Source organism: Sceloporus occidentalis, unplaced genomic scaffold (genome assembly GCF_023333645.1).
Source record: "Sceloporus occidentalis isolate IW3139 unplaced genomic scaffold, rSceOcc1.0.p SCAF_92, whole genome shotgun sequence".
Taxonomy (NCBI): Eukaryota; Metazoa; Chordata; class Lepidosauria; order Squamata; family Phrynosomatidae; genus Sceloporus; species Sceloporus occidentalis.
This window is the reverse complement of record NW_028317072.1, coordinates 1,668,446-1,693,447: the sequence shown is the minus strand read 5'-3', so window position 1 is coordinate 1,693,447 and position 25,002 is coordinate 1,668,446. Positions and strand designations below refer to the sequence as shown.

At 43.1% G+C, this 25,002-nt stretch overlaps 1 protein-coding gene across 2 annotated transcripts; it reads left to right on the top strand.

The window, feature by feature from the left end:
- Nucleotides 1–3,640: 3,640 nt before the first annotated feature.
- ATP6V0E1 (ATPase H+ transporting V0 subunit e1) lies at nucleotides 3,641–24,182 on the top strand. Of its 2 annotated transcripts, none has more exons than XM_089496664.1 (4): nucleotides 3,641–3,834; nucleotides 9,124–9,171; nucleotides 17,615–17,650; nucleotides 18,950–19,033. In XM_089496664.1, the coding sequence occupies exons 1-3, from the start codon at nucleotides 3,731–3,733 to the stop codon at nucleotides 17,616–17,618; spliced, it is 156 nt and encodes a 51-aa protein (XP_089352790.1). In that variant the 5' UTR covers nucleotides 3,641–3,730; the 3' UTR covers nucleotides 17,619–17,650; nucleotides 18,950–19,033. The 2 variants fall into 2 exon arrangements, with proteins under 2 accessions (XP_089352790.1, XP_089352788.1); XM_089496662.1 differs by lacking the exon at nucleotides 17,615–17,650 and adding an exon at nucleotides 23,757–24,182 and having other exon boundaries at nucleotides 3,648–3,834; nucleotides 18,950–19,076.
- The last annotated feature ends 820 nt before the right edge of the window (nucleotides 24,183–25,002 follow it).

Here is a 25,002-nt window from a genome sequence, read left to right as displayed (position 1 = left end):
CAAGTTTGAAAACTTTCTTACTCCACCCAGCATAGACTTGCAAGCACCACTTGCAGAAAATCAGGTCAAAACCTAATTGTTGATTCCAACTACAGTAGACCTGTGAAATCAAGTGGATTTCATTAAGTATCTTGGGCGCATTACATACCACTGGATTGCGGCGGTCTCCCGCCGCCGCCGCTTGCATCTGGGAGCCGCAGCGGCCAAACCATGCGGCTCCTGGACGCTCTGAGGAAGGAGCGCGAAAATCGCGCTCCTTCCTGGGCCCTGGAAAAGATGTCGCGAGGCGCTAGTCGCGCACTCGCGGCGTCACTTCCAGGGCGTGACGTGCGGATGCACAGTGTCCACTACGTCAAAATGGCGGCGGCCGTGTGGAATGGCCACCGCCATTTGTTACGGACTCTGTCCGTAATAGGAGTGGGGTGTCTAGAAGAGACGCCCCTTTTTCAAACTGGGACGTCCTGAGGACGTCCAAAATGGCGGTCTGTAACCTGCCATTGTCCCCAATTCCCACTGATTCAGCAGGTTAAGGACTATAACAGATTTTTAGCCCTAAATAGAATCATAGAATCGTAGAGTTGGAAGAGACCACAAGGGCCATCCAGTCCAACCCCCTGCCATGCAGGAAATCACAATCAAAGCATCCCCGACAGATGGCCATCCAGCCTCTGAAGACCTCTAAGGAAGGAGACTCCACTACACTCTGAGGGAGTTTGTTCCACTGTCGGACAGCCCTTACTGTCAGGAAGTTTCTCCTAATGTTGAAGTGGAATCTCTTTTCCTGGAGCCTGCATCCATTGTTCCAGGTTCTGTTCTCTGGAGCAGCAGAAAACAAGCTTGCTCCCTCCTCAACATGACATCCCTTCAAATATTTAAACAGGGCTATCATATCACCTCTTAACCTTCTCTTCACCAGGCTAAATATCCCCAGCTCCCTGAGTTGTTCCTCATAGGACATGATTTCCAGACCTTTCACCATTTTAGTCGCCCTCCTTTGGACACGTTCCAGTTTCTCAGTGTCCCTTTTGAATTGTGGTGCCCAGAACTGGACACAATATTCTAGGTGGGGCCTGACCAAAGCAGAATAGAGTGGCACTATGACTTCCCTTGATCTAGACACTATACTTATTGATGCAGCCTAAAATCGCATTGGCCTTGTTAGCTGCCGCATCGCACTGTTGACTCATATTCAACTTATGGTCTACTTGGACTCCTAGATCCCTTTCACATGTAGTTTCATTCAGCCAGGTGTCCCCCATCCTATATCTGTGCTTTCCTAAGCTAGTACAATAACATCCAAAATTCATAAAACAGTGAAAGCTTTATTGGTCCAACCAAAATGCACAAAATACATGTTACAAGCTTTCAGAGCTCCACTGGCTTCTTCAGGCAATGGTGTTAAGGATCACATAGGAGAAAAATAATACATAAAATGGCAATGTTAGTCACAGGCTTGCATTTTCTCAAGGTGGTGGTGGTGTGCTATTCTTTCACAATGCCTACTCAAGCAGGCTCTCCTTCTAGCCTTGTGCTGGGAACAAATCCTTCCAAAGTCCAGGAGATGAAATTTGAATTCCAGTAGCAATGCAAAAAGGTTATTTCTTCTGAGATCCCAGGTGTATCCATTCCTTGTTGTGTATCTTATGCATTTTGGATTTCTGAATAAAAGTATCACTGTTTTGTGGATTTTGGATAATATTGTAATTACAGCCAGTGTGTTCTAGTGGTCGGAGTGTCGGACTACTACTCTGCTTTGATTCCCAGCTCTGCATTGTAAACCCACTGGGTAACCTGAGGCAAGTCACACTCTCTCAGCCTCAGAGGAAGGCAATGGCAAACCTCTAAAACCTTGCCAAGGAAACTCCAGGATAGGGACACCATAAATCTGAAATGGCTTGAAGGCACACAACAACAACAAATAGGGCCAATGCTGCTACCTGAATGTATTAAAAACCAACGTGGCATAGTGGCTTGTGTGTTGGACTTTGACTTTGGAGGACCAGGGTTCGAATCCTTGCTCGACCATGGAAACCCAGCTGAGTGACCTTAAGGGGCAAGTCACACACTCAGCCTCAGAGGATGGGCTTAGCAAACCTCCCTCTGAAGAAACTAGCTAAGAAAATCCCGTGAGAGGAAGCCCTGGTGGCGCAGTGGTTAAATGCCTGTACTGCCACCACTCACAAGGTTGTGAGTTCAATACCAGCAAGCTAGACAGATGACAAGGAGGGTGGGCAGACAAAAAAAAAAGACTTTGTAAAAAGGAACAGCCATTCATTTTAATGTATTAGGGAGCTGAATTCCACACACACCTTCCTACACACAAAGGGCCAGTTAAATGAAGAGCCAGCAAAAATCTTTGCATTTGATTTATTGCATCTGTATAGAAGATACAAATGTCTGCTGTTGTTCATAGAATCGTAGAGTTGGAAGAGACCACAAGGGCCATCCAGTCCAACCCCATTCTGCCATGCAGGAAATCCAAGTCAAAGCATCCCCAACAGATGGCCATCCAGCCTCCGTTTGAAGACCTCCAAGGAAGGAGACTCCACTACACTCCGAGGGAGTGTGTTCCACTGTCGAACAGCCCTTACTGTCAGGAAGTTCCTCCTAATGTTGAGGTGGAATCTCTTTTCCTGTAGCTTGCATCCATTGCTCTGGGTCCTAGTCTCTGGAGCAGCAGAAAACAAGCTTGCTCCCTCCTCAATATGACATCCCTTCAAATATTTAAACAGAGCTATCATATCACCTCTTAACCTTCTTTTCTCCAGGCTAAACATCCCCAGCTCCCTAAGGCGTTCCTCATAGGGCAAGGTTTCCAGACCCTTCACCATTTTGGTCGCCCTCCTTTGGACACGCTCCAGTTTCTCAATGTCCTTTTTGAATTGTGGTGCCCAGAACTGGACACAATATTCCAGGTGGGGTCTGACCAAAGCAGAATACAATGGCACTATTACTTCCTTTGATTTAGACACTATACTTCTATTGATACAGCCTAAAATCGCATTGGCCTTGTTAGCTGCCGCATCACACTGTTGGCTCATGTTCAACTTGTGGTCTACTTGGACTCCAAGATCCCTTTCACATGTTATCTCCTTAAGCCAGGTGTCCTCCATCAGATATCTGTGCATTTCATTTTTCTGCCCTAAGTGCAGTACCTTACATTTCTCTGTGTTGAATTTCATTTTGTTAGCTTTGGCCCAGCTTTCTAGTCTATTCAGATCATTTTGAATGTTGATCCTGTCCTCTGGAGTATGAGCTATTCCCCCTAATTTGGTGCCATCTGCAAATTTGCTCAGCTCAAGTGCACTGATAAGCGGTATAGGGATGTACTTGTTTGCTGTTGCTATGACAGGGTCGCCATAGGCCAGAACAGACTTGAGGTGGCATAGCCGCCGCGCACCATAAAGAGCAGAGAAGAGCCGGAAGGGAGGCAGCCGAGGCCGCAGAGGGCGACTGTGGCTCTTCCTCTTCTTTCTTCCTGGGGAAGGTGACGTAAGGCTCTGAGTTCTGCGCAAATGAGAGAGACACAGACAGAAGGGCCGGTTTCAAAGAACGCGCATGCGCCCTGCCGCCCTCCAACGCCACTGCGGATTCGTCCTCACGCGCTGGCGGAGAGGCCCCTGATTGGGCGCGCGGGCGAGGAGGGGCGTGGCCTGCGCGGTGGAGTCGCAGCAGCAGCCTGCCTGGCCCGGCGGCCGAGTCGTCGTCGTCGTCATTGTCGCAGGCAGCCATGGCGTACGGAGGCCTGGCGGTGCCTATCGTCGTCATGAGCGTTTTCTGGGGGGTGGTCGGCGGGGTGCTGCCGTGGCTCGTGCCCAAGGGGCCCAACCGGGGGTAAGTAAGGAGGGCAGGGAGGCTCCCTGCTGCAGGGAGAGAGGCACAAAATGGCTGCCCTCCTCGCCGTCGGGGCTCGCCTCTAGCCTTCACTTAGCATCCCTCCCTTTCCCTTAGCAGTGCTGCTGTTGCTGTTGTTGTTGTTGTTACTGTTGGGGCGACGTGTGAAGCGGGGAGCCCAGTGGCTTGAGCGTTGGAGTGTGACTCTGGGGGGCCAGGGTTCGAGTCCTGCCCCGGCCATGGGAGCCAATGACCCTCGCCCTCCTCGAGATGAAGGAGCCTGGCCAGGGAAGCCCCGTCGCGGGTTCCTTCGGGGCCATCAGTCGGAGATGGCGAGGGCTGCCTGCCTCTGTGCGACAGACCTGTTTCGTAACCAAGGTTACGAAATGCCTCCCAATTCCGCGGCGCTGCAGAGCTCCGGAGGAGGGTCACGAGCCCAGGAAGGTCCCCTTCCCCTTGATTCCGATTGCGCTCTTCCTGGCTCCTGCCACAGCTGCTGGGCTTCTGCGCCGCCTCCTCCTCCTCCAAGGCCTTTCCGACTTCAGCGACCCTAAAGAAACCTGTCACAGGGCTTTCTTGGCAAGGTCTGTGGAGGGAGGAGTGGGCTCACCGCCCCAGGCCAGCCCCGTTTCCAGGCCCCAGTCTCCCTCTGCCATCTCCATCCCAATGGCCCCGGGCTCTTTCCCTGACAGGCGCAGGGACACACTGACACAACGCGGGGGGCAGGGATGGGGGTTGTGCCTCTTGTTTCTGGCAGATGGCAACCTTAAGGCCACCCTCTCATGGCATGTTTCCTTGGCATGTTCATTCAGAGGGGCTTTGCCATTGCCTTCCCCTGAGGCTGAGAGAGTGTGACTTATTGCCTAAGGTCACCCACTGGGTTTCTGTGGCTGAGCCAGGATTCGAACCCTGGTCTCCGGAGTCATGGTCCAATGCTCAGACTACAGTGGGTCCTTGTTATCCACTGGAGTAAGGTTCCAGGAACCTCCGTGGCTGTTCAAGTCCCATTAAATACCATGGCACAGCAAAATGGTGTCCCTTATATAAAGTGGCAGAATCAAAGTTTGCCATTTGAAATGAAACATTTTCAAGTCGTGGGTGCTTGAATCCGTGGATAAGGAGGTCCAGCTGTCCCAAGGCACACTGGCTTCCCCTCAGACAATTCCCTTTGCCTGGAAGAGAAGCTGGAGGCGTCACAGCCTTGTGACACTTTTCCCCATCTGTGTGCTGCTGGGTGTGTAACCATTTCCTCACAATCAGAGGGCTATGAGATGGCCAGCGGCGATTGGTCTGTAGCTATCATCCATTAAGATAATAATTGGTATTCCTAACAGTATTTTGGTTATTAGTCCTTGTGGTTTTCTGCATGCTTTCAAGTTACATTCAGGTCTTACCACTTCTTGTTCCCACCTAATGTCCTCTTCGGGTATTTCGTTTTACTTTCCCTGTGCTAAAGGTCAAAATATTACTGGGAGGGGTGGTCATTGTTTTTAAATTTATTTTTATTGAATTCATTTTATAAGCTGCTTTTCAGCAATCGTTCCACATTAATGTACATCATGTGGATGGAGGGAAATATGTATTCAATTCCCCCCCGCCGCCGCCGCCAAGTATTGGGACTCATAGTGGTTCACAACAGGATTAAAGTACAATAAACCAAGTGTGGCCCACGTGTGCCACAGAGAAACGTTTTCTGTTAAAAACGAGGTGCTTGAAAAGGCGCACTTTATTTTCAAGCAGAATCAGACTTCTGGAAGCCTCCAGGAAGCACAGTTGTACTTGAAAACAAGGCACCCACTCCTGTATTTCTTATTCTTAAAGGGAAATATGGGTGGGGTTTTTTACCCCCTTACTTTTGCCAAGCAGCTGGGTGTTGCAGCCCCTGTGAAATCCCAGGGGACAAAATTTTGGCCCGTAGAGGTTGCCTCATGCTGCAGCAAAAGCAGTGTTATTGGTGATAGAACCAACTAAGATTAACCATTCACGGAGCGTTAGTTAATGCAGTTTTAAGACCTATGTAAAGCATTCAAGGAAAACTGAAAAGAAAGACATTAGATGGGGCATTTGGTATCCACTGGGGTTTAGTTCTAGGGCTCCCCATGGATATCAAAATCTGTGGATGCTCAAGTCCCATTCAATACAGTGGCATAGTAAAATGGTGTCCCTTATAAAAAATGGCAAAATCAAGATTTGCTTTTTGGAATTTATATATTTTTGAATGTTTTCAAGCCATGGATGCTTGAGTCTATGGATAAAGACAAAACCAAGTGCCACAAGTGAGAGGGCTCTGTCAGGCATGCCCACCAACTGCAATTCAGGTGAAGGAAGGATGTCAGTCAAGTCCTCCTTGGTCTTTCTGAGAGAATGAGTAAGATCATATGGAATCAGTTATTGTTTAAAATATGCAGGACACAAACTATGCAAGATTTTAAAGGTAATAATTGGCACTTTTAATTAGACTCTGGAAGCCAAAGTAGAATGAAGAGCAAAGAAGTCATATGTTCTGAGTGTAATTTCTGAACACTCTTCAAAGGCAGAGCTAAATACATTATGTGTGATGAGAAGGTCTAAATAGTTACATTGAAGAAAGCTTGATGGCAATGTAAAGATGTGCCTTTTCCAAGAAAGGCCTCATCTGGTCCATGAATCAAAGGTCGTGCTAAAGGTCCAAGCAGAATAAAATGCCCAAAGTAATTTACATTTCATTTAAGATTAATGCTTCTAAGCTTCTATTCATTCCAGTTGCCTTGTTGTTGTTAACTGGCCTTTATTTTCCCTTAGTCCCTAAAACAGTTGTTGTTGTTGTTGTTGTTGTTGTTGTTATTATTATTATTATTATTTACTTATACCCCGCTCTTCATCCAAAAGGTTATCAGAGCGGCTTACAAATTGTTAATTGGACATTTCCCTGCCCTCAGACTTACATGTCACTTGTTTTGTATGAGCTCCTCAGACATCTGGACACCTTTTGGCTAGACATGCACACAGTGGCTGAACTCTTTTCAGCATCCTGTGTGAGATCTAAGCTATGTTACAATAGATATCATGGTGAAAGTAAGGAAGCAGACCTTTCTTTAATAAAAAGGAGAAGAATAATGCTTGAACAATGTCTCCCAAACATTTTCCTTAAACTATCTAGAGAATTTTAGCTTGATTGGCCCACCGGTGTCACCATCTGTTCTGAAGATAAATGCTGACTTATTATTATTATTATCATTATAATTATCATTATATTTATTTATATCCCACTCTTTTCCCAGAACTGGGAGCCAGAGCAGTTCACAACATTAAAAGAACAATACTGTACAGTTAAAAACATAGAAAAGTGATGCATTAAAACAGAATTAAATTATTGCAATATTAAAATAGATTACTTTTTAAAAGAATATAAATACAGTTAAAAAGATAAAATTTTAAAACACTTAAAATGATACAAGACCCTAAGCTGGTCCTTTAAGAACCTTCTGTTTCAAAAAGCCTCCCTGCATAAGAAGGTCTTAGCCTGCCAGCGGAATGCCAACAAGTCTAGGGCAGCCTTTCTCAAATAGTGGGGCGGGCCCCCCCAGGGGGGGCGCGAGGCTCTGTTATGCAGAGGTGTACTTATAACAATTTTATAGACAAATGATACTATTTACAGTTGCGCGGGGGGCGCGAAATGTTTTCTTCTTCCTAGGGGGGCCATGACAGAAAATAATTGAGAAGCACTGGTCTAGGGAGAGCCACCGAAAAGGCCCTCTCTTGTCCCCACAAACCATGTTTCTGATGGTGGTGGGATTGAGACAAGGGCCTCTCCTGAGGATCTCAGGGCCCAACCGGCTCATACAGGGAGATACAGTCTGCCAAATGGCCTGGATTGAGCCATATAGGGCTTTATAGGTAATAACCAACACTTTGAATTGTGCCCAGAAACAAACTGGCAGCCAGTGGAGCTGTTTCAACAGTGGCATTATGTGGTCTCTGTAACCTGCCCCTGTTAACAATCTGGCTGCAGCTCTTTGGATCAGCTGAAGTTTCCGAACACTCTTCAAAGGCAGCCCTAAGTAGAGTGTCTTACAGTAGTCCAAACAGGATGTAACCTAGGTATGTACCACTGAGGCCAGATCCGCATCTCAAGGAACGTGATACAGTAGCCCAAGGCCTCACATGTATAATGCCCCAAATAAGTAATATAGGTTCAAATATGATGAAAAATATTATTTAGTTCTTGAAAAAAGACTGCCTTACCTCTAAATCTTCATAAATAACTTAGGACCTACATATGATTGTATTGATTCTTCACAATATTAGATCTAATTGTTACTGTCCTGTTGAGGAAGATTATGAAGGCACTGGCTCTAGCAGACTGGATGGTGGTTCCCTGGCCATGCTTGTATATCTTTTGTTCTTAGATAAATCTTGTTTTTTAAGCTTGCAAGTAACTATTCTATGCAATCAGTAAGTTTCTTTTTTCTGGTTTACCAGCAGTATTAGAGCTCAATACTGCATACTGGTGGGAGGGCTGTGTCGTGTTTGAAATAGTTTGTATAAACTATATGTTTTGTTAATTTGGGGCAACTTTTTTTGTTCTGGCCGGGAAGGAGCAAGGAATTGTATAGGGCACAAATGCCCTTTCCTCTTGCTCTAACTCCTGAGACTACTTAAGATCTCCCACAGTACAGTAGAGTACAAATCCCCATATCCCCCAGGAAGTATAGCAACTGACTATGCTGGAACTGGGGTTCTCAGTGTTGTAGTCCCAAAAACAACTTTTTTCCAAACCCATTTGAGAATGTGGAATAGGCAGAACCCAAGGAACTGATTCTGAATTGTTATACTTCAATTCAAGGAAAATACAATTGCAGTTTGTTGGATTTTAATTTATTATAATAAAGGAGGATAGGAGGAAAATCACCTCATTCAAAATGTGGTGCTGGTGAAGAGTACTAAGGATTCCATGGACAGCAAAAAAACAGCAGATGGGTCCTGGAGCAGATCAAGCCAGAAATTTCCCTAGAAGCCAAGATGACAAAACTCAGGTTGTCATACTTTGGCATGAATCATTGGAAAAAACAGCAATGCTAGGAAAGGTAAAGGGAAGCAGAAAGAGAGGAATTATGCTATTAAAGAGATCACGAGTATAAGTTTGCAGGAGTTGAGCCGAGCCGTGGAGGGCAGATGATCTTGGGGATGTCTCATCAGCAGGGTCACCATGGGTTGAGATCATCAACACAAGGGCAGTTAACAACAAAAATTATTATTAAAGACTGTAAGTGTTGTTTGTATTTTATCAACCTTCTTCTCTTTCTTCAGTGTTATCAACACAATGCTGGTGACGTGTGCTGTCTGCTGCTATCTCTTGTAAGTATCAATATTTCTCCCGTTTTGTCCAATCACAGATATATCTGTGAAGTCACAACACATCTTGATTTTGTTATCCAGATTTTTTGGGAGAAGTGGTATGTAGAGGAAGATATAGTGGTTTATAGAAATAAGTGTGAATGAATCATGTAGGCCATAGGAATTTGTAATTCTTTAAGCAGGTGTTTACTGTAAATCATATTTTTTACTCCTCAACTAAAATGCTTAGTTTAGTCCTAAACAAGATTGTCATAACTTAATGAGAACAGTGTACATCACACCTTTTTTCATACTCATTGTTCCTTGTTAGCAGAATTGCTTTGACTTTCTGTACTAGGACTTTTTCATTTCTGTAATATAATTGTAATGTGTTTGCACTGCAGACATATATGTATTTGCAGTTACTGGATATGGTGTAACCTCTCATCATGGAAAAGGCCGTAGTAAGGTGCTAAGCTGGGGTACAGGTCTATTTTGCCAGTTTTCTCTGAGTTTTCCACCACTTTGTCTTGTATCAGAGTTTGAGGAATCTGTGGCCCTTGGGCTGATATAAACAACTCCCAGCAACCCTGACTTTAAGTTGCGCAGGCTGATGCTCTTCGAAAGTTGGAATTCAGTATTGCTTACCTGTGACCTGTACAAAGTCAGTTTTTAGCTTCTTGCATAGTTTACAGTCAGCATGCTTCAAACTAGATTTGCCTTGTTGTATTCTGGACTAACTCAATGCATGGTCCTGTTTGTGTTTGGTGTAGTGCTAGGACAAACAGGTTTTGTGCAATCTCTTCTGCTTGTTTATGCCTCAACAAACCCAAAGACTCATCAGTGTGAAGCTGTGACCTGGATGACTTTTAAAACACATGGGACCAGGATGTATTTGTTTTTCCTTTGGTTTTACTCAAAGCACAACGTTGTGTAAGCAGTCACTAACAACTTAAAAATCTGTTTAAATTTTATAGAAATAGGGTTGTTTTTTTCTTTCTACCTAATCAGCTAAAGAAAATAGAGAGTAGTATTTTTGGATATCATTCAAAATCCTGTTAAATAGATGGCTTGATATTTAAATCTTCAGCCAGCACAGGCATCCAGAAATATAATGTTCTGCAAAACATGTGTCATGTTGATGCTATGTTGTCTTGGAAATAATAAGAGAGGGGGTGGATCGTAAATCAGACAAAAATAATTAAGAAGGAAAAACATTTTGGTGGTGGGTACAGAAGTGCCTAAGCATCCTGCATTATTACTGTTATCTGCCTTTATATGACGATGCAAAGGCTAGCCTATCAAAGGCTTTTCTTGGCAAGGTTTCTTCGGAAGGCAGAGTGAGTGTGACTTGCCAATGTTATCCAGTAGGTTTTCATGACTTAGGACCGGTACAGACCGGCACTCAAGCCACCTTATGGCCAGCGCAGGGGTGTGGTGTACACATGACATGCCCTGGCACCGCCCGGAAGCTGCTTGCCTGCCACACGGCTGGCTTCACAGTGCTCCAGTGGTGCTGCATTTGGACACCGGGCGCTGCAAAGCCGCAGCAGAAAAAGCACCCTTTTCCAGCTATAAAAGGAGCAGCATTTTGCCACCTTTTTTTTGAGCCATCAAATATCTGGGTCGGAGATGCAGTGTGCAGTTGCTGCAGCTCTGATCCAGCTCTCTCAGGAGTGGTGTCGCAGTGCCGCTTCAGGGCCATCTGTTTCAGAGTTTAAATGAGGGGATTTGAACCCTAGTCTCCCAAAGTCATCCTAGGACATTTTCCAGGTCCTACCTGTCTTGGCAGGACATAGCAGGACTAGCACCTTACTTATCCTCAGCCTCTATCACTACTGAGGACTCCGGTAATGGTGTTCTGTAGCCCCCAGCCTCCATACTCAATGGCAATTGGGTTTATCTAGATTTGTGTGCTGTTAATGGGACAGAAATAAAGTAACTACTCATTTCCTAGCTAACTGCATTGCTCATGCCATCCTGAACATACCCAATCTCTTCTGAGTTCAGAGGTCAGGCCTAGTGACTATTTGGATGCAAGATTCACAAAAGAAAAAACATAGTTTTCTAGGTAGGGCTAGGAAGGAATTCTCTCTGAAATTTTGGAAAGCCACAGTACAAGCTTTTGGTATTTCACCAGTAATGTGAGGTATCCTTGCACGAGAGGGGAGCCTGGTGTCTGCCTATTCCTATCACACTCCAAAGTGATCAGGCTTAACTGGCAGTGGTAGCAGTGCCAGGAGAGATAGTCTGTGAGATGGTGAGGCTGCAGCAGTTTCAACTGAAAGGGGACGGGAGATACTATGGCCATGCATCTGCCTGAGATATAGAGGGAAGTCTTTTCAGGGTCCCCTGGCACAAAGCCTCATTCCACAGTAATTTCAACTTCTAGATATGGAGTATCACTCTCAGGTAGTAAACTAACACTTTCATGCCTGTATAAAATTTGGTTTGATTTTCTGTGGGAGGATTGCTAATTCATCTTTATAAGTTAAAGGAATAGTTTGGAACACTTGCCTTAGATAGCATGAATAGGCAGTAGAAAAGGATTACAGTATATTGAGTCTGAATAGAAAATAGACACATCTGTATAATACAGGGTGGGAATTATGGAGCTCTCCAGATATCTGTTGGATTGAAAGTGCCAGCAGCCATAGCCAGCGTAGCCAATAGTGAGGGATGCTGGGACTTGACATCTGGAGGTCTTCATTATTCTCATCTTAACATATGAACTTCATGTACCGCTAGGATTGATGGCCTAGGGTAGGGACAAACCTTCACCCCTCTAGATGTTGCTGAATGTGTTTGTCCAACACCCACCAGCATTGGCCAGACTGGCAGGTACAGATGGGAACAGAGTTCTGTTTTTGATGGTTACAGGTTTCCCATCCCTTGTGCAGAGTGACAAAAACACAGGATCTTTTTGTTAGATTTTGAAAATATACAAAGAAAAGGGGGGGCAGGGTGATGAACACAAGGTGTGAATGAGGACAATAACAAAACCAAAAGATGCAGCATTAAGCAGGATTGTAGCTGTAGTTTGAGCTATGGAAGGCTATACGATATAGTTCCACAGGGCCATAGTTTGTCCTTGAATTAAGCCTTTTCGTGGGAGATGGGGATGCTATAAACACTTTCAAGAATCTAATGACTAGCACAGTCATTCATCTACTCACCTGGACAAGATCAAACATCCTGAAATTCACCTTCAGTAACTATTCTGAGTTATGTATATGAATACCTGTATAAGAAATTTCATCTTGAATTATTTGACTGACAGTCCCACACATAATCAAATTTTTAAATTTTAAATACACCACACAACAGCCTTGCATAAGCAGCATGGTAGTTAGTTTTAATTAGTACAGTAGCATAGGACATAGTCAAGCATTTGTCCAGGTCATATATTTTTATTATCTTTTGTAAACCTAAGAATGGCCATCCATATTTATGGAGGACATAGTGTCACTGTAATATTTATTTAAAGGATTTCTACTCTACCCTTCAGTCCAAACATCTTCTCATTAGCTTACAGATGAAAGTAACATGACAATCCCTTCCCTGCTGTTTATAGTCTGAATTTAAAGCATGACATACAAGGAATAAGGGAGGGATGAGTAAGGCAGGTCAGTTTACAGTGTGCTTCAATAAAATAGGGGTAAGGAAAAGTTAAACCTAAAATGTCTGTTGGTGTCTATGCTTCCTCCAACTCTGTTTTAACCCTGCCCATAGGAGCCCTTAGTAGCAGCATGGTATAGAATATAGAGCACTGTGCCATACTAGTAATGGAATCTCAGGGGCCATGAAAGGTTCTATCTCTTTTCAGCTGGTTTTCAAGCAAAAGCAGTACATCATCTACTTCACCTAGTCAGCTTGATGCTTCCCCTCATTTCCTGCATTATAGATTAACAAAAAAGTTACTGTTTTTCAAAACTGATTTAAGATGCAATTATAATAATTGTATATTTGCCCCCCCCCCTCAGCACCATTAAATAATTCAATGAAATATTATTTCATAAATACCCTACACATTTTCTCTGTTCTAAATAATCCCAATAATTTGCTGTGGGTGAAAAGTATATTCACCCAAAAGTAATGGATAGTTTTCAGTTCTGGAACTTTTGAGAGTTTTGTGAGAATACTGATACAAGGTTAATTTTTTTCCTACTGTTCTGATATCTAGTTATTACACTGCATAATTTCTATATGTGAGAGTGGATGAAGTTGTCAGTGAGTCTTGCAAAGAACACACATTTGTGGTTGTCCACATTATTCTGTTCTTGGTCTCTGGAGCTTCAGGCTTACCTAAAAGTAGTGGAATCTGGATGCAGGTTTTTCTGGTTGCCTGGTGGATTTTGTATTAAATGTTCCACCAATATGACTTTTGAAACTGGAACAGCACTGATCTTGTACCTGGCGGCAAAGTTGTGAACAGATTGATTTTGTCTTCAGAAATGCACTTCTATCTGGTTTCAGCATAGTGTTCTGAAGACTATGAGGAAAACACAGAAGTTTTGTGATGACAGACAAAACCAGAAGTCCCTCTTCATTTATATTTAGGCAAATCAATGCTTTTCTAAATTTGTCCAGAATGCTTGCTTCTAGGAGTGGTCACTAGTGATGCTCAGATGTATTTGGGTAGTGATCAGGATATTACTGCAATGTATTATGGTGAACTTAAATGCCCTAAAGGCGCTATATCCTTTCTGATGTTGGAAGTTGAGCAGTAACAGCTGTTGTTAGCAGTTGTGTGGGAGACCAACAATGAATACCAGGTGCTTGAGGCTATATTTGAGAGGAAGGAGCTGGTAAAACCACCTTGCCAAATTAATTAGGTTGCCATACATCAACAGGTGACTTGGGCACATACACACATTGTGGTGAGCTTACCTGCAGTTTGCTGGAGTTAGTGTTCACACTGCGTGAAACTACTTTGAGCTTGCCTGAAGAAACCACCTCTATAAACTGACTTCTTAGAACAGAGATGGGAATCATGCAGTCTTCCATCTGATGTTGGAATGTAATCATATTAGCCTTATATGTAGGGTTGCCATAAGTGAGGACCTCCAAACCGGGACAAATGTAGGACAAATGCAGGACAACATTTTCAAATGTAGGACACATTTTTTTAAAAAATGGAGGACACGCAAAAAATTGAGGCTTTTTTAGAAATGTTAATATAAATCCATGTTTCTTAGGCATGATCAAAATGGAGGACATTTTGACATTATTCGTAGACAGATCGCAGAAATGTACTTCCTTTTCTGGCCACCCCCCTCTCCCCATTCCAAACAGCACATTTGAGCATTGAACATGGCTTTATTTTAACATTGCCTCTTGCATATTTCAGAGGCTTATTCCACAACCAAACCCTTTGGTCAAGGGACTTTGGTTTTTCTTCATTTTGACTTGTTTTGTCTGTATTCCTCCCCACTAAATAAAGGAGACATGAAATGGAGTTAATGGGTGCAAGTTGTTAAACAAAAAAGTCTTGTGAGACTCTGTAGGCAAGAGGTGCACCATGTTAAGAACTGCATTAAGCACACTTAGGCTGCTGCCACACTGCTTTCACTCTCATCACTCCATCCTATGGAATCCTGGGATTTGTAGTTTGTTGTGGTGCCAAGGCTGGGCTTTGAAATCTCAGGCATAAGAGAGGCAAAAGGCTTGGGCCACTTTAACTGTCTTGCCTGAATGCTATGGAATTCTGGGAATGGTGGTTTGTTCCAGCACCACAGCAGAATGGCAGTTAACCCCTGGAAAGCTCTCTGACCAAGGTGACCAATGCCCTCACCCCAAAATGTAGGGCACCCAAGCAAAAAAAAATGTAGGACATGGCCAAAAATAAAAGCTAAAAACACCCATGTAATTATAAATCCATGCTTCTTAGCCATGATCCAAATGGAGGACCTTTTGAAATTTGACAGAAGAAGGCATATCCTGGAAAAGGAGGAGGATGCCTGGTCACCTTGTCTCTGGTCCAAAACACACTGCAGAAATAAAACAATGCTGGACTGAAATGCCCAGAGTTCCTCACCAAAGCTGCATCCACACTGAGGAAATAATCCAGTTTGAGAGTGACTTAACTGTCCTGGTTTAGTGCTGGGGAATGCTGGGAATTGTAGTACATTGTGGCCCCAGAGCTATCTCTGACAGGGAGTCCCATAACCCTCCAAACGTAGTTGAACTGCAGTGCCCAGAATGCCTCCCCAGGTGCATCCACACTGAGGAAATGGTCCAGTTTGAGACTGCTCAGTGCTGGGGAATCCTGGGAATTGTAGTCTATTGTGGCCTCAGAGCCATCACTGACAGAGAAGTCTCAATGTCTCCCAAACACTAGCATTCCCAGGATTCCCTAGCACTGAGTTAAAGCAGTCTCAAAGTAGGTTATTATTCCTGCAGTGTGTGTGAGAGATATAAAAGCTAGGGACTGGATTCATTTGGAGGATCTCTGTGTCCAAAACACACTGCTTGGACTGCCAGGGCTCAGTGCTATGGAATCCTGGGAATTGTAGTTTATTGTGGCACCAGAGCTCTCTGACAGAGAAGGCCAAATGCCTCACAGACCCCAGAATTCCAGAGCATTGAGCTTTGGCAGTTAAAGGGGTCTCAAAGTGCAGAGGGGGGGGGGGGGAGAGAGAAAAGCCAGGGAGTGTGAATGAGCTCTGAGAGGAGGAGGAGAAGGAGGAGGAGGAGGAGGGAGGGAGCCAAGGGAAGTGGCCAGGACCACCAGAGGAGCCCCTGCTTTTCCTCATCATCGCAGCCTTCTCACTGCTGGCAAGAGGCTCTGCCCCCCGCCTCCTCTGTGGATCATTCAGTCTCCTTTTGTCAAAAGAGCTCTGGTGCCACAAGAAACTACAGTTCCCAGAATCCCATAGCACTGAGCCATGGATGTTTAAGGGGGGGGGGTCAAACTATTTCTGCAGCCTTTGCTACCCCAAAGCCTTCTATTATTTACCAGCAACTTGCAAGGCAAAATCTCTTCCTTCCAAGCGCTTGAAAACCAACCCAAGGGGAGGGCTGATTGCTTCTTTCCCATTGGTCAGCTTCGGGAGAAATTTGCATATGACAAGTAAAGGTGTTTAGGGCCTCAAAAACGATCCTGTGATAAAGAATTACAAGAATACTGACGCGGTAGACATTTAAAAGATGAGGCATTTAGACTCCCAGTGAAACAGGAACGATTGATGGCCTTTTTTTCTTTGCTCACTGTAACCTGAAAGTAATGCCTTTTGCAGGGTATATATACCAAGTGGGCTGGCAATAGCTCTGAGTGGCAGATGTCTTGAAGACCTGCTCTCTAGGCTTAAGTCAGGCAGGGAGGTGGGGAGGGTGGCACACAGCCATGGGGAGGGGTGGAGCTGCCTCCAGGGCCTTGCTGGGGGGGGAGGTTCCGGGGGAGGGGCCAAACCGGGGTGGGACCATGTGGCCCCACCCCCAGGCGGGATATGACAAGCCTACTTATATGGCACAACCAAATTGTGAGGAATCTGCAAGTTGTTGTCTAGCCGTAGGTAGGGGTTTTCCTGATTGCTGCTCCTGTCTTAAGATGAGTTGTCTTACTAGAAGTGAATATCTGTTTTTCATAATATCATTGGCATTTTGCAGTAACTAATCAAAACTAAATGGTAATCTGATTTGAGGAGAAAGTACCCAGCCCTGCATTGGCTATCTGTTTCAGGCCCCATCATCCCAGCAAATCCAGAGGAATGCATCTTTCTTTTGCATTCAGAATTTCTGCTTTCAGGGAATACTTTCCACGTTGCTGTGTCTGTCATAGTATCCCTGGGTTTTGCAGAGAACTCATTTCATGTTTGGTATGAACAAAAGAACTGTAACTGGGCAAATCTATTGAGCTTTACTATTGCCCCTTGTGGGCTGCCATTTAAAAGTCCCTGAAACTGCACATTTTAGGGAAATGGGAAAGATAAACTGCCTTTCAAAATGCCCGTATGGCTTCCAAGAAACCTCAGAGTTTTCTGGAATGCAGTTTTCATACTGATACCACACAGGAAGCCTTTGGCAAGGTATTCATACCAGGTAGGGCTACTAGCAGACTAGGTGGTAAGTGAACAAGCGAGGATGTCTTTTAGCTGTAGATGACGACAGCACTAACACTTTCCTATGGTACTGGTTTGGATAACAATTCCTTTCTCATCCATATTTTGGCAGCTGGACTCCCAATTTAAATTGTGATATATGTAGAATCATTCCAAGGAAAGCTGAGGGGAATGTCATCCTATATATGTAGCAATGTATGTGGAAAATACTTGTTTTTAGTGAAAGGAATACGAAGCTATCACTATTAGAGGTCTGTACGTATTTTGCTATAACTAGTACTTTCATTAACTAATTATGAACAGTGGGAAATATTATTTGTCATAGTGAATTATGATGGAGAAAATCTAAAGAGGATTAATCCTGTATCTCTTGTCTGTGACTGCTATGGCTTTTCTTTTTCCAGCTGACCTGCATTTTATTCTCTGGTCCAAGCATCCAGGTTTGTGTGGAATTTTCCATGACTGCCTAAGCATTCTTCATTTGTAGCAGCTCTCATTACAAAGCTGCTTTGCTCTTTCTCCTCCTCCTTCCAAAGCATTCTAGAAATAGCTGTTAAATGTGCCTGTGCATTAACAAAATGTTTTGTGTTCAGGGCACTTAACTTTGTTATAATTCTGTATAAATTTAAGGGCTCAGAAGACTCTTTTTATTTACAGTTGTTGACAAACCAAGCTTGTAACCCCAAAATAAACATGTTTAATTTTCTGGAGTATATTTCATACTGTAAAATGTATTTTGTCCTAGCTATAGCCTTGAGTTGCGTAATATTTTGACAGGGTCATGTATGTATCCTGTTATATACCCATTGTTAATATTTTCAAAGATAATTAGCAGTTCTTCTGCATGAGGCTATCATTAAAATATATGTGGGCTGAAGACGTAAGCTTTTTCTGTATAAGAAACTGATCTGACCAAACACTTCTGTAGCAGTTTTCGCTCATTTCTCATACATCCAGTGCCAATATCAGAATAGCATGCAAATCCCTAAAAACAGAAGATATTAATCTAGCAAAAACTGGAGGTAGTACAAGATAAATTATGGTTCACACAAATAGGATTGCTGGGTTAGTATATTAATTTTTATGTTCTCTTTTAGAAGAGCCTATCATATTGGAAGGAGTAAAGGGGGATCTGCAATAAAATGTTATAGTACATAATGCTTCTGTTTACTGTTCCAGTCAGCTGTGCCCTCCCCCATAATGCTCTGTTTCATGTCCCGTTCTCCCTTGCCCTCCCTTTTCCATTATTTTCCTCCCAAAAGTCAAATCAGCATTTTGAGGCCACTAAGAATGCTCAGTTTCCATGGAGCTGCATTTTGTATTTTCATCAGGATTATGCTAAAAATGTTCTGTAGTTCTTCAAAACAGGTTCTCTCAATTCCCTTCTGTAGGGGGTTGATACTGTTCTGGCTCCTAGTATGGAACAGCACTTAAAATTTTGGAAGCTAAAGGGGATGATGATTTTTAACCTTCCTTCTTGATAAGGTGGAAGATTATTAGAAATGGAAAATAAATGGCAAAGATTACTTGAAAATGGAACAGGGCAGTTTCTAGTTGAGACATGCCTTCTAGATGGGGACTCGGGGTTTTTTCCTGTCTGTCATTTCTTTTGGTGGTGTTTTGTTTATATATCAGTTGTTTTAGTTGTAATTATTCTACTTCTTTCACCTAAAATTAATTTTGTGTATTAGTCACACATCTATTATGTATTCTCTTAACATTCTCCTCTTTTCTTGCAGCTGGCTAATTGCAATTCTGGCTCAGTTGAACCCACTCTTTGGGCCGCAGCTAAAAAGTGAAATAATCTTGTATCTAAAAGAGCATTGGCCATAATGGAGCCCTCTTCTATTATGCCTTGCGGACTAGGTAAATATTGTTGGTTTCTATTATTAATTATAATTATTTTTCATATTATTTTTCCTATTTTATCCAAAGAACTCAAAATGGTGGACATAGCTTTATCTTCCCCTTCCTTTTATCCTCCCAACAACCTGTGAAAACATCTCTACCTCATCCCTACACAGTTCTCACAAGAAGAAAACAATTTCTGGGAACAACAAGTAATATTGATTGTGACAACAAAATGTATTTTTGCTATAAACATATCACGTGAGTGTATGGAGATTACTGCACTGCGTTCTGAGAACGGTCTCAGAACGTGATGAGAACGGAACACATTTAAGAATACCGCACGTATGTGTTCCAATCGGGTTCTCAGAACGCTCTAAATGTGTTCTACATGTGTTCCAGGAAGGGACGGATTGAATGTGTTTCCAGCGAGCTGAAACGTGATGAGAACGTTGCAACAGAGGTCTGTGCGGTATTCTTATCCGTTCTCAAATCCGTTCTCTCATTCCTCCGTCTCCTGATTGGCTGAAAGAATGACAGGCAGGGAGGCAGGCAGGCGAGCGACTGCAGTGAGGGAAGGGGTGTGTGTGAGAGAGAGAGAGGGGGGGGAAAGAAGGAGGGAGGGAAGGGAGGAAAGTTGGGACAAGGGAGAGAAGAGGAAAGGAGGGAAAGAGAGAAAGAGAGAGGGAAACGGGGGGCCAGGGCAAAGAGCAAGAGGGAGAGGGTCTGGCTGCTTCTGTGGGGGGGGGAGCTCTAGTGTCATGTCCAGCGGGGCTCCTGTGCTGGCAGCCTGCAGGAAACAGGGATGGCAGGGATGCCCAGGACCTTCTCCTCTTTCCCTCCAGGAAGGAACCCACAAAAGCTCCTCTGTTTGGAGCACCACACAAAAGCAAGCAAACAACTCCCAGAATTCCATAGCAAAGAGCCAGACAAGAATTAAAGCGGGGAGGGAAGCTCACAGGCCCCACCTGGAATATTGTGTCCAGTTCTGGGCACCACAATTCAAAAAGGACATTGAGAAACTGGAGCGTATCCAAAGGAGGGCGACTAAAATGGTGAAAGGTCTGGAAACCATGCCCTACAAGGAACGACTTAGGGAGCTGGGGATGTTTAGCCTGGAGAAGAGAAGATTAAGAGGTGATATGATAGCCCTGTTTAAATATTTGAAGGGATGTCACATTGATGAGGGAGCAAGCTTGTTTTCTGCTGCTCCAGAGACTAGGACCCAGAGCAATGGATGCAAGCTCCAGGAAAAGAGATCCCACCTCAATATTAGGAGGAACTTCCTGAGAGTAAGGGCTGTTCGACAGTGGAACACACTCTTTCCTCAGAGTGTAGTGGAGTCTCCTTCCTTGGAGGTCTTTAAGCAGAGGCTGGATGGCCATCTGTTGGGGATGCTTTGATTGTGATTTCCTGCATGGCAGAATGGGGTTGGACTGGATGGCCCTTGTGGTCTCTTCCAACTCTATGATTCTATGAAGGCACACATTACATGCGCACACACACAGGAGGCAAAAGGGTGACAAGCAGCCAAAATGGGGAATTGGGATGACAGCAGAGGACTCTTCTTTTCTAACCGGTTTAAAGAGCTGCTATGGCTGCCGGGGCTCTGCCCTTGGCCCAGTCCCCTCCCTGGCAACTTGCTTTCCTTCGGCTTGAAGAGACCTGCATGGAGCTCCTCCTTCTTCCCAGCCTTGCAAAGGAGGTTTGGGATGTAACTTGCAAAGCTCATCTCTCCCCATTTCTCTTTCTTCCTGCCTTCCTCCCGATCCCTCCTTCTTCCCTCCCTTCCCTCCCTCCTTCTTTCCCCCCTCTCTCTCACACACACACCCCTTCCCTCACTGCAGTCGCTCGCCTCCCTGCCTGTCATTCTTTCAGCCAGTCAGGAGACGGAGGAATGAGAGAATGGATTTCTCTCAGCCTTGGTGGAATATGTTCTCGTAATGGTTTCAAGAAAAAGGAATCGCTGTGCGGTAAAATGCCGTTCTGATCACGTTCTGATCACGTTCTAGTTTGCTAATGCAGTAATATCCGTTCCAGGAACGTTCTCATCACGTGATGATACGGAACATTCTCAGAACGCAGTGCGATAATCTCCATAGTCTTAGATTCCTGACACTACCCTTTAGGGTTTAGCTGTAGTACATTGGTTACATACCCTAAATACCCTAAAGGGACCAGATCCTGTTTGATCTTAGAAGCTAAACAGGGCCGGTCCTGGTTAGTACTTGGATGGGAGACTGCCAACAAATTGGTGCTTTAGGCTATGTTTCAGGGGAATGAACTGGCAAAACCACCTCTGAGTGTTCCTTGCCTAAGAAAATATGAAATGCATACAGTTGCAATAAGTTGACAGGTAACTTAAAGGTACATGTGTGTGCACACACACATACACACAGAGGCCTTTTAGCCTAAATTCTGAAGGAGCTTGGAATTCTGTGGTCACTAAGAGTGGAGATCAAGCTGGGAAGAATAGGGAAAGATGGAGATGAAAGACAAGAGAAGGGACTAATAATTGTTAAGAATAGCCAGTGGAATTAATATTTAGACTGCCTGCATTGCTATAATTCTCTCTAATATGAATTGGGTGGGTATGACTTGTACTGCAAGATGTTCGTCACTGCCATATTCTCTGTGTTCCCAGATTTCTAAGAGTTTTTCTTGTTTTGAATGCTAAGTTGTTCTTTGCTTCCTACTTGGTATTGTTTGAATATATTGCATTTTCACTTTAAGATGGGTAGTTCCCTTACATGTTAATAGAAATCTCCCAGTAGCTGCCAGGGATCTTCTTGTTTGACCATTAAAGAGATGTGCCCCAACTGAAGTCTAAACTTCAAATTGGTATAGAAGACTTTGAATGAACACAAAAACTACCAGAGAAAACTAAAATAAACTTTTATCCAGAAATACAATTTGGCTGCTTATTTGGGGTTAGTAGCAATCCTTTCTAGATGAGCAGACACATCCCAGTTACTGACTGGCATCAAAGAGATTTCACATCTGTTTGGGACACTAATTGAGACATAAAAGACTACTCCTGTCTGTCCGTGTTTATAACCTTGTTTTAGTAGACAGCAAGTTTATAAAGGAACATGCTAACTGTCCCATCTGTGACCAAGAGTAGCTGCTTTGGATCCAACTGTGTTGTTGCAGGTATTGTTAACTGCTTGCAGCACTCCTTTTTCACCATAGCTACAGTGTGTGTGTGTTGTGTGTCTTCAAGTTGTTTCTGACTTATGGCAACTCTAAGGTTATGGAGTTTTCTTGGCAAGATGTGTTCAGAGGTGGTTTTCCATTGCCTTTCCCAGAGGCTAGGAGCATGTGACTTGCCCAAGGTTACCCAGTGGATTTCATGGCAGAGCTGAGAATTGACCCCTGTTCTCCAGAGTCATAGCCCAACCTTCAAACCACTATACCAGAAGGGTTGGCTGGTAGCTAGAAAGTGCAGATGTGTCCATCACTATAAGTCTATACGATTGAATACATTCTGTTTGCTCATTCAGTCAATCAGTGCTGTCATGTCTTAGGGCCAGTGCCAGTGTATCCTCAGTTACTGCGTGAGCTGAGGCTGTGTCTGTCACTATGTGCTGTAAACTGGAACATAGTCATGCAAAATAATACATGATGCTGGCTGGATCAAGGCTTCTCGTTCTTCTGCAGTAGGAGAAAAAAGTTTAGAATAAAGTTGTTATGGTGTTTCTCCTATCTGCCATTTTAATATTAGACATCACAGACATACACCAAAACTTTTGTTCTCAGAATGTGTTTTATAATGATGTAAACAGTATATCTAATCTAATTCAGCAGTTGAGTTTTTCTGTGGGAATGCTGACTACGGCTTAACAGGGTTATTGGTTTTTTGAACTGAAATGCTTGGTTTTCTTTGAGTGTGCTGGAACAGAAATTGAGAATTTTGCTATCCAGATACTACATGAAGCATCAGATCAATGAATTTAGATTCTGTAATAACAAATTTCAGTCAGTTCAAAAATGCTTCTTTCTTGTTTTCTTTTTGTTCTGGTTTCCTTTCACAGCTGTTATTTTCATTGTTAGAAAAATCTGAATGGCTAAAAACAAGTGCTTTTTAACTGTTTGCTGTTAAACTCCCTTGGGACAAAGCTCCAGTATTTGCAGATCAAGCTTGAAATGAATAGGGAGTAGTGTTAGACCAGTGAGCATAAGAACTTCCTTTCTTTAACAAATCACCTGTGATCCTGTCTTTTGCAAAGCAGTAGTCATGGATGTGTGTGTTTGTTACAGTACACTGTTTCCTTGACTTGGAATCTTGACTTAGAAGTGGAAGAGGTAGCATGTATCTACAAGGGCATTGGAATCAATTTATAGAAACAGGGTCTTAGTCTTGCTAGTTAAAGGTGACAATTCTGATAACAAGATACTCAATTCCCACTTCTCTCTTTTAAAATGTACAGTATATGAATACAGCAAATGCCTGTGGACTGTAGCTGAGTGTAGATTTATATTGATTTATTACAGCATTTAAAGCAGTTTGACCAGGCTTTATGATTACTCAAATGCACGCAGCCTTTCAAGATCCAAAGGTTGTCGTGAAATGGTTAATACAAACTTTTATCTAGTACAACAGTGATGTCTTGCATATTAACCCAAGAATCTAATAATTCAGTACTTTTGTGAATTAAATGCCTCTAAAAAGAGACTAAACTGCTTTTTACTTTGCAGGGTATGAAGAGGTTTTCTCTATGAGACTGTCCATTGATCCAAAGATGTCCTTAATGTACTCTGAATTCAACCAAGTCTACTTTAATGCCTTACTGTTTTGTCTGTCCTGAGAATGGTTGTCTAAAACATTTTCTGTGTGAGTTGTTGTTTTTTACTCTTTGAAGTGCCTAATGGATATACTGTGCCTCTTGAGTATAACTTTGTGCTTGAATATCAGGTGTTACAAACTATTCCATCTCTACTTGCTTCCTTGCCACAGTGGCTCGATGAAACCAAGCACTGCCTATCTCTGAACATTTTTTGCCTTACCAATTTTCATAATAGACAGACTCATGACTATTTAAAGCATAGTTTGAATGTTATCTGATGTCTTAAATTAAAATTATTGTGTTTCTAAGATCTGGAATAAAATTCTGTTCTGTTTAATGTTGTGTTTTTGGTTTTCATTACATTATGTTATATACACCAAAAAATGTGATAATTCATGTATGATTCTTGGTATGCTGTGGAGTTGTTTGAATGCCTCTGCATGTGGCAGTTTGGTGATCCCTTGAAGAGATGTAGCTAGAATTCTGTACTTCAGGGTGTTTTGTGTAATATAAGAAGTATCTAGTACTATAATTTCAATATCTCAACTTTTTTTTTTGGCCTGTTAATTTCCAAATCCCTTTTTTACTGAGAAAGATTGAATTAGTTTATAGATACCACTTAGTTTAACTAAAGCACACCAATTATGTTTACGTATGTGTAGAATAGACTTAATAAAATAATGTCCTAATTCTGTAGATTCAAAATGAGAAGACACTGTTGTCGAATATAAGTTTAAATTGATGGAAATCATTTAGATTACTTCAGTGTTCAAATGCGTTGCTTGAAATCTTTATTCTGACTGCAAAGTTAAGAATGCAAAATTGATTTTTTGGGAGCCATACCAATTTTGTGTGAAAATATCACATGGAGACTCTTGCATCTGTTAGATCTATTCATGAACAGAATCTTAGGATAAATGCATGACTCTTATTTGCAACTGCGTATTCAAAACGGCTCTGCAGAAAACCATGGTCTGAGATCACAGGAAAGTTCAGTGCAAGATGTTTGAAGATTTATTTACACATAAGTATTTATAAAATCAGTTGTTACAGTGCTGTAAGATCTGCTTCCACAACTGCCACTCTGCAAAAGTCATGTGGATGAAGAATGTGAAGGGTGTGCTCTGTTTATGAGCTCTCATCTTTTCAGAAGACAC